The sequence below is a fragment of the Falco rusticolus genome, chromosome 4 (genome assembly GCF_015220075.1).
Source record: "Falco rusticolus isolate bFalRus1 chromosome 4, bFalRus1.pri, whole genome shotgun sequence".
Classification (NCBI taxonomy): domain Eukaryota; kingdom Metazoa; phylum Chordata; class Aves; order Falconiformes; family Falconidae; genus Falco; species Falco rusticolus.
In genome coordinates this window covers 37792522-37806230 of record NC_051190.1, presented here as the reverse complement: position 1 = coordinate 37806230, position 13709 = coordinate 37792522, and the positions used below count along the sequence as shown (strand labels likewise).

The 13709-nt window shown below is 60.1% G+C and overlaps 1 protein-coding gene across 3 annotated transcripts in view; it reads left to right on the top strand.

Moving 5' to 3' along the window:
- The window catches only part of LOC119147264 (mitochondrial Rho GTPase 2), a 45305-nt gene that overhangs the window by 28769 nt on the left and 2827 nt on the right, over positions 1 to 13709 (top strand). Inside the window, exons 40-58 of one of the 3 annotated variants that reach the window (XM_037385992.1) lie at positions 1013 to 1132; positions 1629 to 1713; positions 3629 to 3687; positions 4806 to 4887; positions 5011 to 5054; positions 6357 to 6410; positions 6812 to 6864; positions 7421 to 7529; positions 7996 to 8097; positions 8552 to 8650; positions 9107 to 9215; positions 9467 to 9587; positions 10456 to 10540; positions 11700 to 11845; positions 11934 to 12034; positions 12106 to 12236; positions 12703 to 12783; positions 12985 to 13107; positions 13213 to 13415. In XM_037385992.1, the coding sequence (XP_037241889.1) occupies positions 1013 to 1132; positions 1629 to 1713; positions 3629 to 3687; positions 4806 to 4887; positions 5011 to 5054; positions 6357 to 6410; positions 6812 to 6864; positions 7421 to 7529; positions 7996 to 8097; positions 8552 to 8650; positions 9107 to 9215; positions 9467 to 9587; positions 10456 to 10540; positions 11700 to 11845; positions 11934 to 12034; positions 12106 to 12236; positions 12703 to 12783; positions 12985 to 13107; positions 13213 to 13415 (1907 nt within the window). Of the gene's footprint in view, positions 1 to 1012; positions 1133 to 1628; positions 1714 to 3177; positions 3253 to 3628; positions 3688 to 4805; positions 4888 to 5010; positions 5055 to 6356; positions 6411 to 6811; positions 6865 to 7420; positions 7530 to 7995; positions 8098 to 8551; positions 8651 to 9106; positions 9216 to 9466; positions 9588 to 10455; positions 10541 to 11699; positions 11846 to 11933; positions 12035 to 12105; positions 12237 to 12702; positions 12784 to 12984; positions 13108 to 13212; positions 13416 to 13709 lie in introns of those variants that run through there. The other 2 variants (XM_037385991.1, XM_037385990.1) reach the window with 2 other exon arrangements.

The window sequence follows — 13709 nt, the reverse complement described above, 5'->3', positions numbered from 1 at the left end:
TGTCATGGTTTAACACTAGCCAGTAACTAAGTACCACGCAGCTGCTCACTCGCTCCTCCCTCACCCAGCGGGATGGGGAGCAGAACTGGAAAGAAATGTAAAACCGAGGGTTGGATAAGAACAATTTAATAACTGAAATAAAACGAAACCAAAATAACAATATTAATAATAAAAAGAAGTTGTAACGAAAAGGAGAGAAGGGGAAAGGAATGAAACCCAAAGGAAGAGAGAAAAGAAAGCGATGCACAATGCAACTGCTGACCGGTGCCCAACCAGCCCCCCGAGCAGTGCTCGGCAGGCCCCATCCCCATCCCCCCAGTTTATATACAAACCATGAGGCCCCATGGTATGGAATGTCTCCTTGGCTAGTTCGGGTCAGCTGTCCCGGCGGTGCTCCCTCACAACTTCTTGTGCCACTCCAGCCTTCTCACTGTCAAGGTCTGAGAAACTAAAAAGTCCTTGAATTAGTATAAACATTACCTAGCAACAACTAAAAACACCAGTGCGTTATCAACATCCAAAACACAGCACTGCATCAGCTGCTAAGAAGAAAAGTAACTCTATCCCAGCTGAAACCAGGACAGAAGGCAGCTCACTACAGGTCTCCCCACAGTAAATGGGGGAAGGATTGATCTTGTATCCATTACTAAAGATGTTTATCTTCTGCACCTGATTTCCTTGTGTTAAGCTGATCCATAACACAATCCCGCCTTCAAGCCCACATAGCAATAATGCCTCTGTGGAAATTCAACCTGTTGGACCCTCATGTGTCCTGCTATGACAGTAAACAATTTGCTTCAGGTCTCCATGGCAGTGTGTGGTTGCTCCTTGCTTTGCCATGAGAACATCTGAGGTGGCAATGCAAGAGGGAGGAAGCAGCCTCCATCATCCTAATTTCCCACTGCTTGGACACCCACAACCCAAGGGCTGGTGTCCCTCCATGCTCTCGTTTTGTCCCCACTCTGTCAGGTCAGGCTGGAGAAACTAGCTTCAATTTTGTTCCCTTCACCAGGGTCTCATCAGCCTTCCGCCCAGCCTGGCTGCCTTCTGCCCTTGGGAACACGGCACCCTGGTCTACGTCGGCTTTGGGATGCAGAAGGAAGCCTTATTTTACAGTCTGCGCAAAAAACAGGTACCCATGCCCTGCCCAGGTGGTGTAGGCACTTCTCTGCTGCTGCGGGGTTATGGCCACGTCGAACAAGGTGCAGTGGGGGGAGGCAGCGGTGCCTTGCGTGTAAAGCCAAGTCTGAAGGTGTGGGGTAGGCTCAGGCAAGCAGCTGCTCAGGGCAACAGCTTTTCATCTCAGAAACTCCCCAGCCTGGCCCAGGTGAGCAGCAGGGTCCTGCCCCTGCCTTGGGCTGCGTCTGGGCAGGCTGCCAGTCTCCCCTGCCACCCTGCTGCCTTTCCATCTGACTGGAGGGGAAGGCGCTGGCTTTCAGGAGCACTGTATCTAAATCACTGAGCCAAGTCTCCTCTGGAAAGTCGATGCCTTTGGCAGGTTTCCGTGGTCTGAGAGGTGCTGTGCATCTGTCAGCCTCCCCTTTGAGAGGAGCCCTTTACCCTCCTAACTGCAGCCGCTCTGCCTTCTCATTTCTGAGGCATTGGTATGTTTCTCTTTCTGGAGACAGGTAGTTGAGAAGATCTCCTTGCCGTACTTTGCCACGTCGCTCAGCCTGTCTCCTGCAGCGCGATTCATAGCTGTCGGCTTTGGTGGTGAGTACCAAGGGGTGCCGTGGACTCTGCTGCCCAGGCTGCCTTGTCCCCAGCTTACCTTCGGCAGGTAGGGGTCTCCCATTCTTTCTGCAAGTGAGGAAACCAAGCATCCTTTTCCTTTTAAACAAGAGAGACGTGCACACACAACAGCCCATATCCTCAGACTCTGAAAGCTACAGTCCTGGGACTGTGGGCAGGGTGTGTTGGGCAAGGAGAGTGCTCCTGGAGACTCCTAGCTTAGAAATGAGATGCATGAGCTCAGTCCTGTTTGTCAATGAGCAGGATTTCTCACTCGAATGACTTCATGGGATTACAGGGTCTCTTCACCTCTGTGTAGCTGTGAGCTACAGCCCGGGGTGCAGAAGGGACCCTCCCACAGCACAGGGACCATTGGCACCCTCCTCCTGTCAAGGGCACTGTGCTCCTGTAGCTGCTTGCATCTGTCCTACTGGGGCAGCGGCTCCTGAGAGCAGGGTGAGCTCCACACCTGCCCCAGAGCTGCAGGGCACCTGCTGTGAGCCCAGAACCAGGTGCTCCATGGGGGTGTGAGACAGCAGCACCGCACTAAAGCGTGCCGCAGCATCCATTACTGCGGTGTGCCAGCCTGACACAGTGTGGGGCCGCCAGGTCACGCGCTCCCCCCGGCTGCCCACTTGCCTTGGCAAGAAGCTGTTATGTGAAGAAGCCTGGTGGCTCAGTGGGGAGAGGGCTGGTGGGTGAGCAGGAGCACTGGTGCTGGCAGGGACGAGGCCTATGGTGGTGGAACCTCCCTCCCCCAGCGCTGACTGCTCTCCTTTCCCCACAGAACGGCTCCTGAGGCTGCTGCACTGCCCTGCCAGCGAGGCGCAGGACTACACCGGCCACGATGACACCGTCCATTTCTGCCGCTTCGCCCCCTCCGGCCGCCGCCTCGTCACAGCTTCCCACAGCGCCGTTCTCCTCTGGGAGCTCAGGGGCGGCTGAGGCAGGAGAGCCCCAGGCCCCGGCCCCCAGGCCCCGGCCCCCAGGCCCCGGCCCCCAGGCCCCGGCCCCCAGGCCCCGGCCCCCAGGCCCCGGCCCCCAGGCCCCGGCCCCCAGGCCCCGGCCCCCAGGCCCCGGCCCCCAGGCCCCGGCCCCCAGGCCCCGGCCCCCAGGCCCCGGCCCCCAGGCCCCGGCCCCCAGGCCCCGGCCCCCAGGCCCCGGCCCCCAGGCCCCGGCCCCCAGGCCCCGGCCCCCAGGCCCCGGCCCCCCCCTCCTTCCCCGCGCGGGTTGCTGGGGCCGGCCGCGGCGGCGGGCCCGCAGGCCAGGCCCGGACGGTTGTGGGATGTGTTTTACAGCCCCGTTTGCTGTTTGTTTTGGATTTTATTTTTAAATAAAACATGGAAAACCGAAGCCAGGAGGTCTCGGGGTGCTGCGCGCCGAGCCCGGCCGCCGGGGGGCGCCGCTGTGTCCGCGCCGCTCTGCGCCGCCGCTCGCTGGTGAGGCCGGAAGCGGCGGGAGGCGGCGGCGGCCCCGGTGCCGCCATGAAGCGGGACGTGCGCATCCTCCTGCTGGGGGAGGGTAAGGCGGGCGCCGGGGGCATGCCCGGGGGCGGTGGGGCCGGGGGCTGAGCCCCTGGGGCGGCCTGGGGCCGGGGGGTGCCACCGGGCACCGGGAGGGCCTCGCCTGCGCGGGGGGCCGGGGCAGCGGCCGGGCCTGCCCGTGGTCCCGGCGGGGCGGGAGCCGTGGCCCCTGCCGGCGCAGTGCTCTCGGGCCGGCCTGGCCGGCGCCGCCGGGGCTCCTCGGGCGATCCGGGCGGAATCGTGGCACCCGCGTCCCCGTTTGCCCGCGGGGGTGACTGACTGACCGGCCGCTGGCTCCGCCTGTGGCGGCCGTTGCCCCCCGGCTGCCTCTCGCCCCGCCGGGCCGGTGCCAACCTCTTCCCTTTCTTTCCTAGCCCAGGTGGGGAAGACATCTCTGATCATGGCCCTGGTGGGCGAGGAGTTCCCTGAAGAGGTGAGTGTGAGGGGGGGAGCCCTGGGCCCCCGGGCCGGCTCTGTCCCGGGTGCCACCGGCCCGAGGCGGGGGTGCCTGGAGTGCCCCAGCTCCCTGGGCCCGGTGACAGCCCCGGGGTGGCGCAGGACGGTGAGGGCCCCGTGGAGCTCCAGCTGAAAGGCTGTTTTCTTCGCTTTGTGCTCTAATTCCTGACTTGGGGCCCTCTCTGCCCTGGGGAGGGGCACAGGCACCTGCTGCTGGGGGACTCTGCACCCACCAGGGTGGCAGGCTGTGGGGCCCAGCCTTGCCCTGCGCGGCAGGGCTGTTTGCTCCCCGGCGCCAGCCTTGCTGTGCCGACACTGGCACCGAATCGTTGGGATGGACCAAACCATGTTTCCTGTCTTCTGTGCCCACCTGGAGGTGGGCTCGGTACTTTGAACTGGGTCATCTGTGAGGAGCAGCATCCAGCCTGCCTACGTGTGCCCCTTGGAGCTTCCAGCTCAGGGGCTTACTCTCCCAGTGTGGTTCAGATAAGGAAATGGGATCGGTCTGGCTGGGCATGTTTGCCTCGTGCTGCCAGGTGGTTTCTTCACTGCCTGCGAGCAGATGGTGACCTCTGCGATGTTTGTGCTGGGAAGCATCAGCTCCAAGGGTTTGGGGGAGGACTGGCTCCGCGCACCTTCCCATGCTCTCGCAGCAAAGCCTGGACAATCAGCTTAGAGCTTCTCCCAGCTGCCAGGAGGTCAGGCCGGAGAGCTGGGGGAGTGCTGAGGCTTATCTCCGGAGCTGTAGCAGGGGTGACAGTGCTGGCGATGACTCATCTGAAAGATGGCTTCTCTGGTGGGACTCTGTGCTGTCAGGAGCTGCCTCTCAAAGGAGGGCTCGTCTCAAGGGAGGGCTCGGGACTGGAGGGTGGTTGAAGGTTTCACCCTGGGGACACCAGCTGTGTGAGGGCTGGACTGTAGTGAGCTGTAGCGGCAGCTGCAGCCCGGTGGGCTGGGTGGTCTGTGGCCTGGAGCTCATCCCACCCTGGCAGGGATGGAGCTGTGCAGCTGTATTGGGATCTGAAGTCCCTTGTTACCTGTCCTCTCGGTTGCATTTGGCATGGCCGGCTGGACTGGAGTCTGCTGGCTTTGCAGGTGCCCCCTCGCGCGGAGGAGATCACAATCCCAGCTGATGTCACCCCTGAGAAGGTCCCCACACATATAGTGGACTACTCAGGTAGGGCCTGTCCCCCCTCACTCCCTGCCGGCCTCACTTCTCCCCTTCTCTGCCTGGTTGAGGGGAGTGGGAAGGGGGCCCTGCTGCTGGGGGCAGCTGGTGACTGCTCTGTTCCATTTTCAGAGTCGGAGCAGACGGAGGATGAGCTGCAGGAGGAGATCGCTAAGGTGAGCGGGGCTGGACACAGAGGTGTTGCAGGACAGGAGGCTGCGGTGCCTGTAGCCCTGCAGCCAGCGTGGCTGCTCACTCTCCCCATTGGTCACCCGGAGATGCACAGGCAGTTGGTTATCTGTGGATTAATGCTGTCATTTTGTTTAGAGGTTTGTTTAATCTTTCTCTGTCTTGTAAGCTGTCGTGTGTGGCTTGTTCTAGCCCTCCAGGGAGCCTTCAGGGGGGCAGGGGGGCAGCTTGCTGCCCACCAGGAGGGGGAGGAGGAGGAGGCAGCTGAGCAGACAATATGCTCTTAGCCTCCAGATGTTCCCAACGGACTCAGAAGAGGGGAGAAGCAGTTGCTGAGCTTGGGTGAGACCACCCTGCTCCTTGTGTTAGGTCCCTGTGGCTGCCTGGGGAAGCAGTGGCACAGAGGAGTTGGTCTGGGAGCTGAATCCCTGGGGAGTGCTGGGCAGGGAGGAATGAGGGCTCCCACATCCCTCAGAGCAGCCATGGAGGAGTAATCTAGTTGGCTGGCTGGGGTGAGCCCAGCTGCTCTTCTCTGCCCTGGGATTAACCTCGGCTCTGCAGGGAGGAGGACCTCTTGATTATGGATAATAAAACTGTCTCTCCCCTGTGCACCTCACGTGAACAAAGCTATTTAATCTCTCCACCTCAGTGGCTAATGGTCAAGGAGTGGGCACGGGGGTCCTGCTCCCTCCACCCAGACAGCAAGAGCATACAGAGGCTTAAAACAGCTCCAGGAAATCCTGCCTAAACCCTTGTGTGTCCTCGGGATTAGCGTTAAACTCTCTCCTCAAAGGGCCAGTGATCCCTCCTGTCTGCTTCAAATGAAGCATTGGTGTCAGCGCTGTCTGCATGGGGTCAGAGAGGGGAGGAGGGCAGCGGCCACTGGCCCAGCGTGGAGCACGGGCACAGCCATGCTGGGGGGGGGGAGCAAGGGGTGGGGAGCAGGGAGCCGGGGCTCCAGGCATGGAAGCAGATGTGCCCGCAGCAGCTCCTGAAGCAGACGAGCCCCCGTCTTTGCTCTGAGCAGCCTGTTGTAGAGCTTGTGTTGACGGCATGCGAGTTGTTGCTGTGGGAGGGCTGTGTGTACGTGTGCACACTCACGCGCGCTCAGCTGTCGCTGCTGGGTTTCAGTGCGAGCGTGCTGACAGCGCGTGGGGCCGGGGCTCCTGGCCGTGGGGCTGGCCTGCCGCTACCGCAGCACCGCGCCTCGGGCTCAGCCGGCCAACCTGCCGCAGGGAGCGTGCCGTGTGGACCCTGGCTCACCACCCTTTGCTGCTTCTCTCTTGCAGGCCAACGTGGTCTGCGTGGTGTATGATGTCACCAAGGAAGCCACGATTGAGAAGGTAACGGGTTCCCCACCAGCCCTGCTCCAGCAGCAGCACCAGAGGGGAAGGGGTTTCCAGCGCTGGGTCCTTCCCTGCTGCCCCAGCTTCTTGGTGTGGGTGGGTACTGACAACCCCCAGCCCTGTGAAGGATTTGGGGTTTGAGACCCCTGCAAGCAGAGGCTGGCTGAGCAGAGCCTGGGCTTGCTCCCACGTTGGCCATTGCCCTCACGTGCTGGGGAGCAACAGGTTTGTTGCATCCTTCTGCTGGCATCCAGCATCCCTGGCTCTGCGCTGCCTGCTGGTGTGGGGCAGTGCCGGGGAGCAGATGGCTGCAGGGCCCTGCTGGCTGCCCCGGCACCTGTGCTGGGAGCTGCCTCTCAGGCTGCGCTGACAGCCCTTTCCCTGTGCTTGCCTTTCAGATTCGCACAAAGTGGATCCCTATGGTGAACGGGGGAGTTGAAAAGGGCTCCAGGTACCGTGTGTGGCGTGGTCTGCGGCTGCAGAACTGGGGGATTCAGCAGGCTGTTGGGGTGCCCACCACCTTTGCCCCCTCCTGAGCTTACTGAGATCAAACCAGCTTTATGACTTGTGGCCAGACCACTTGCAGCAGAAGAACGTGGGAGCTTTTCTCCCTCGCAGATCCAGCTGAGGCTGAGGGAGAGGAGAGGGTTCCTTCCCCCCTCTATCTGTTCTGAGCCAGGCAGGGAGAAGAGGCTGCCAGGGGAGTACGGGAGCACAGAAGCCACAATCTGTGTGTGGATCACTTAGGCAGAAGGCTGCTGTGCTGGATTAAAGGCTCCTGAACATATTGTTGCTGGGTGAAAGCGTAAGCAGGATCAGGCAGTCTGTTTCTCCAGATGGGTGCTCACAGCCGTGGGAGGGAGGAAAGCTGCTCTGGACCTTGTAGAGGAGGGTGGGGAGGCTCCCTGGCCTGCTGCCTGGGAGCATGCATGGCTGGGGCAGCGCTGAGACCAAGAGAGGGGTGGCCTCACTCATGTTCTCTGGCTCTCCATCTTTTTTTTTCCCAGGATCCCCATTATTTTAGTGGGAAACAAGTCTGACCTGCAGGTGGGGAGCTCCATGGATGTCATCCTGCCCATCATGAACCAGTTCTCAGAGATTGAGACTTGTGTGGAGGTGAGAAAACTGGAGGGTTTCTGTAAAGCCTCCCTGAGGGTTAGGAGCACTTATCTGGCATGAGTCAGGGAGCCTTTGTGCTTGTGGAGACCTGTCCTGCAAATGTTGCTCTGCCAGAGTACCCCATCTGGGTCTTGAGAGCCTGTGCTTTAGGCTTTCTGTCCTTTGCCACTTTGCAGGGAGTGAGTTTCAGTGTCTGCCCACTCTGGCTCTCCAGCTGTAACTGATGCTGGAGCTACATGGCAGCCCTGCTTGGCTCTGGGGCTGTGGAACACGCATAGCAAAGATGCAGCATGAGCAAGAGGTTTCCTTTGGTTTTTTCCTCATGGTGAACAGGTGTTGCTCTGTGCTTTGATGCACAACTTATCTGGCTTGGGGAGCTCGTGTCGTCTTCCTCCAGCCCCTTATCACCAGCCCATCACCTGTCCTCGCTCACAGGGCTGTCTCTTCCTTTGAATTCCCCCAGTGCTCCGCCAAGAACCTCAAGAACATCTCCGAACTCTTCTACTATGCCCAGAAAGCTGTGCTGCACCCCACCGCCCCTCTCTATGACCCAGAGGAGAAACAGGTAGGAAGCACTGTTCCCAGCCCCTTGGAGGAGTCTCCTTCCCATCACAGCGCTCTGGTCTGGTGCTGTGCTTCTGCCCCTGGGTAGGAGGGTGGAGAGTTTGGGCCAGCGCAGCCAGAGCAAGGGGAAGCACCCATGTCCTGTGCTGGGTGTAGCCAGCTGAGCATATCCAGGCCAGAGAGAGCTGCAGGGACCTGGGGCATGGTGGGGCAGAAGCCCTCATGCTCCAGACCACGTGTTGGCCACGGTGGGAAGGGTCCAGGAGAAAACTTCCCGTGGGCTGTCCTGCTCCTGACTTCCACCTCCAAGGTAGCTGCAATAGTGGCCTAGCTGGACCGTGCACCCAGCCAGTAAAGGAAGGGAACCCCTCTGTGCATGGGGTGTCAGGAGGCAGGAGGAAGAGCCAGGTCGAAGGTGGTACCCTGGTTTTGTCACCATGGTTGGTCCCTTGCAGCTGAAACCTGCGTGTGCACGAGCGCTGACCCGGATTTTCAACCTCTCAGACCAGGATAACAACCAGATCCTTAGCGATGATGAACTGAACTACTTCCAGGTACGGCTGGCTGCAGGGCTGAGATATTCCCCAGTCCCTTGTGGAAAGCCTCTGGGGTCCCCTTTCCATCCAATACCAGGCAGAAAGGCTGACTGTCCCTTCTGACATAGCCGTCCTGTTTACATTCAGTACTTCTGCTGTTGCGTAGCTAAAGCACCGTAGGGTGCATCTCGGCGCACATGGGGATCCGCAGGTCTTCCATCTTTGTTAGGCTTGGGCCAAGTTTGCTCTGCAGTGGTAAGAGCAGGAGGCTCTGGAGGTAGATGTTGAGTCGTATGTTAGTGGGATGCTAAAGAACAGGGGTTTGGTCAAGGTCTGAGGCAGTAATCCATGAGCTGGGTGGATTTTCTCTCCTAGAAACACAGTCTCCTTGCCAGGGGAGAGGGATGGTGGTGAGAAAGAGGGTTGTGCTGTGTGTGCTTTGCTGACGATGAGCACCTTTTTCTTGGGAGGTAGAAGTCCTGTTTTGGAAACCCACTGGCTCCCCAGGCACTGGAGGATGTGAAGATGGTTGTGTGGAAGAACACTACAGACGGGGTGCAGGACAACGGCCTGACATTGAATGGTAACAGCACAAGGGCTCCATGCCCCTGCCCAGCAAGGGATGGAGGGACCCATCTCGTTCAGCACAGTGTGAGGGGCCCTGTCCTTGCGGCTGAGCCTCCTGCCTCTCAAGCCTGAGCCTGCTGTGACTGCTGGAGCTCTCTGGCCAAGCAGCCTGTTTTCCCAGGGAAAGTGTGGTCCTGAGGAGTGGAACCCTGAGGCTGAGTGCTCAGTTGGCCCCGCTGTGTCTGAGCCACCTGATCTCCTCTGCAGGCTTCCTCTTTCTCAACACGCTCTTCATCCAGAGGGGCCGGCATGAGACCACCTGGACCATCCTTCGCCGCTTCGGGTACGACGACGAGCTGGAGCTGACGGATGACTATCTCTACCCACAGTGCGTATCCTACCATGGAGTGGGGCGGGTAGGGTGTGACATCCTCATGGTGCGCAGCTCAGGCACCAGCACCTTTGCTGGCTCCTTTCTGCACCCTGGGGTCTACTGCATTCCTCAGCTGAAGCTGAATCCGCACCCTTAGGTCATGGTCAGGTTTGTGCTCCTCACCTTATCCTGTGGGCAGGAGCTGACAACGTGGGGCTGGCAACAAATAAAACAGGCCTTGGAGCTGCTGATTGTGCTGCTGGCTCTGATGTAGGCGGACAAGGAGGTGGGGAATGAATGAAGGCCTGTCCCAACTTCCCTTGGCATCAGCAAGGGGTTTTTGAAGGCTGTTCTGTCTCTGCCTGAGCTGAGGCAGAATGGTTCTGTCGGGGGCAGTGAGCTGTCAGCATCTCCCTCCCGGCTGATTCTGCAGCTGCTCTCTCTTCTCTGCTCCCTGCCACCCTGGAGGTGGTGATCTGGCAGTAATGAAAGGGTTTGGTTTGTGAGCTGCCTCATCCTCTCTCCAGACAGCAGCCTGTGCAGGGAGGTGACAGGGCCTTTGCTGGTGGAAGGCACCCCAGGGGTAGTGCCGTGCCCTACTGAAGCCCTGGGCATGAGGCAGAGCAAGCGCTAGATCATCTCCCCGGCTGCTTGGGCAGCATGGGTGTGCCAAGGAGAGGCCACTGTGCACCCTTGAGGGCTTGTCCCTAAAAGAAAAGGGCTGTGTCAAGGAATAGCCAGGCCTGGAGACAACCGCTGGCCTCAAGCAGGGTGACAGTAGGGAGCTGCGTCCTCTGGGTGACATCCAGCTTGGCCGAAGACCTGCTCACACGCTGCCCTTTACTCAGGGCTTGAGGAGGCTCACTTGGATCTCTTCTGACAGGTTCCGCCTTCCTCCCGGCTGCTCCACAGAGCTCAACCACTTGGGCTACCAGTTCCTGCAGCGGCTGTTTGAGAAGCACGATAAGGTGGGCAACATGCGGTGGAGCTACCTGGGGAGGGGGTGCTGCTCTCTGCTGGGCTGCATGTTTGGGGGTAGCCGCTCTCCTGCCCACCCCTCTGTTGCAGGGAGCAGACGTAGTGCCAGTGAAGGCCTTTCCTCTGCCACTGTGCTCCCTTCACAGCCTCTTGCCGAGGCTTTGAGAGCAGGAGGTGGTCACGGCAAGCTGTACAGAGTCTGATGGCAGCAGCATGTCAAGGGCACGGGGTTGTGGTTGCTACCCTTGACCAAAGGGCAGCCAGTAAAGTTTGGGCCTTCAGGGGATGGGTCTGAGTTAACATCACAGTAGTGTGGCCCCTCATAGTGCCTGGCTGCAGCACGCAGGGTGGCAGGAGAAGCAGGCACAGCTGCTGGCCTGCAGCCACGGACCAAGCCCAAGCACCCACACAGCTGCCAGTCCTGTGGAGGGGGTGCCAGGCTGGAGAGAGGGAAAGCAAACAACTGATCTGTGCCATGCTCTTGCTCTTTGGAGTGTGGGAGAAGGGAATTTGTTGGATCTGCATGCACCTGCCCGGACTAGTTATTCAGATGCTGATGTGCACCTGGGGTACAGCAGCTCTGCAGCCACTGAGAGCTGCAGCACTGAGTTGATGCATGTCCCTGCGTGCCCAGGTGCTGGCAGATCCTCCTCAGGCACACCAGCCTGAAGGTGCTGCATTGGTGTGTGGTTAGCTGCTGGTCTGGTGGCCACACAGACCTTGGGTTAGTTATCTTGCGGTGTGGAAGGCCAGGCTGGACCAATGGAGGCTGCTGCGGGGTGGCTGGCCCCAGGGACGCCAGGAACAGCAGCTCAGGGCTGTGGGGCGAGCGTGGACAGGTCCTGCCCGGTAGCAGGGCTGCCAGTGGTTCCAGCTGTGATCGCAAAGCAGAATCGGCCTGCCTCTTGTGCAGTGATGGGAGTCCCTGGGGCATAGGCCCTCTGTAACGCTCACACAGCTCTGGCTTCGCTTGCAATTGATTTTTGCCATTGAAAGCATCCCTGTGTCATTCTGCAGCAGTGAGGGAGGTGGGTTTTGTCCCGGGACCCTCTCCGGACCCTGACAATGCATGGTGTGGCTGCAGAGAGCTGCTGGTGCCTGTACAGGCTGTGTCGTGCCTCAGCTGCTGACTCCCCTGTGTTTTGGCAGGACCAGGACGGAGCCCTCTCGCCCACAGAGCTGCAGAACTTCTTCAGTGTCTTCCCCTGCGTGCCCTGGGGCCCTGAGCTTTACAACACGGTATGCACCACTGATAAAGGCCTGCTTTCCCTGCATGGATTCCTCTGCCAGTGGACGTAAGCTCAGTCCCTCTCCCCTGCCTTTAGTCATGTCACTTAGCCCTTGCTGATCTTGCTGGCTTCCCGGTGCGCTCTGTCTCTCCAGGCTTGTGGCTTACCTGGATGTGCGGCACTGCCTGGAGTGCCTGGGCTACTTGGGCTACCCCATCCTCTCAGAGCAGGACTCCCAGACACAAGCCCTCACAGGTACGGCCATGCCCTCCCCTCCTGTCACGGCTCAGGTCCCTCCTCTCGCTCACCAGCCTCTCTCCTGCCAGTGACCCGGGAGAAGAGGATTGACCTGGAGAAAGGCCAGACCCAGAGAAACGTCTTCCTCTGCAAGGTGCTGGGAGCCAGGGGCGCAGGCAAGTCCGCCTTCCTGCAGGCCTTCCTCGGCAGGAGCCTCGCGGTGAGTGGCTGCTCCCCTCTCCGGCCGCGCTGCGGCAGGGCGTCCCAGCGGAGCAGGAGGCAGAGCCGTGAGGCCGTTGAGTGATCTGCCGTGTGATGGCACCTCCCTGCCCGTGGCCAGGCCCCAGCAGCCAGGCAAAGGGCTTCACAGTCCCCTCTGTGCTGCTGGTGCCAGTCGCTGTGGCTCTTGCATCCTTAATTTTGCCTGAGGCAGTGGGCCCGCTCCCTCTGCTTGTCCTGAGGATCTCGGAGGGGCTGTGCCTTTCCTGGGCAGCCGTATCTCCCCGATCTGACCGAGGTGATGCTGACTTTCCCTGCAAGTTATGAACAGCCCCACGTCTTGTGGGCAGGCTGGCCTTCAGGTGGCCGTTACAGCACAGGGACTTGGGGCAGTGGGCAGTGCTCTCCCTCCCCTAAGCACTGCTCTTGCTCCCTGCTGTCTGAGACGATGTTTTCATTGGTGGCAGGCCCAGAGGGAGAACGCAGGGGAGCCATCCCTCTACGCGATCAACACGGTGCAGGTCAACGGCCAGGAGAAGTACCTTATAGTAAGTCAGGGAGAGAAAGGAATCGCTGCTGGCTGGCTGACGGCAGGGCTGGGCTGTGTCCCCCCATATTGCTGCAGCAGCATCCTGGCACCCCTGGGCTGTGGCTGTGGTCATGCCAGCACAGTCCGTGTGCTGGTGTGAGAAATGGCCTGTGCCCTTGAGACGGTGCTGTGCCACCCATCCCTTCCCTTCCTGCTCCAGCTGTATGAGGTCAGCGCTGACACGCAGTTCACGAAGCCGTCGGACGCAGCCTGCGACGTCGCCTGCTTCATCTACGACCTGAACGACCCCAGATCCTTCAGCTACTGTGCCAGTATTTATAAGGTGGCTGGCAGGGGCCCTGTGGGACGTCAGGCTTTGCATGGCAGCCCCACACGTCCCAGGGGCTGGGCACTTAAGCCTCGCTGCGACTTCTCCCTCTCTCGGCAGCAACACTACATGGACAGCCAGATCCCCTGCGTCTTTGTGGCCTCCAAGACAGACCTGCCAGAAGCGAGCCAGCAGCCCGGGCTGTCCCCCACCGAGTTCTGCTACAAGCACTGCCTCCCGCCACCCTTCCTCTTCTCCTGCCACGGCCAGGGGCCACCCGGCACCACCATCTACACCAAGCTGGCCACCGCCGCCACCTTCCCGTTAGTATCCTTCCTGCGGAGGGGGCTCAGCTGGGAGCAGAGCTTGGGGAGGGGGGCTGCGTCCGAGCCCTCTGCCACGGTGCTGTTGGTTTGGTTTCTTTCTTGGTGTCATTCGCTCATACAAGTAATTGAAACGAAAAAGGCCACTTCTTCCCCTACTTGGAGAGGGTGGAGGCTCTCTTCTGCCTCGTGTCTCTGGCAGATTATTATTAGATAGATCCTGCCACAGGAGTTTTTATTTTTGAAGCCTAAGATAAAAAATGCTGAAGGGGAGTAGCCAGCCTAGTTTGCCAA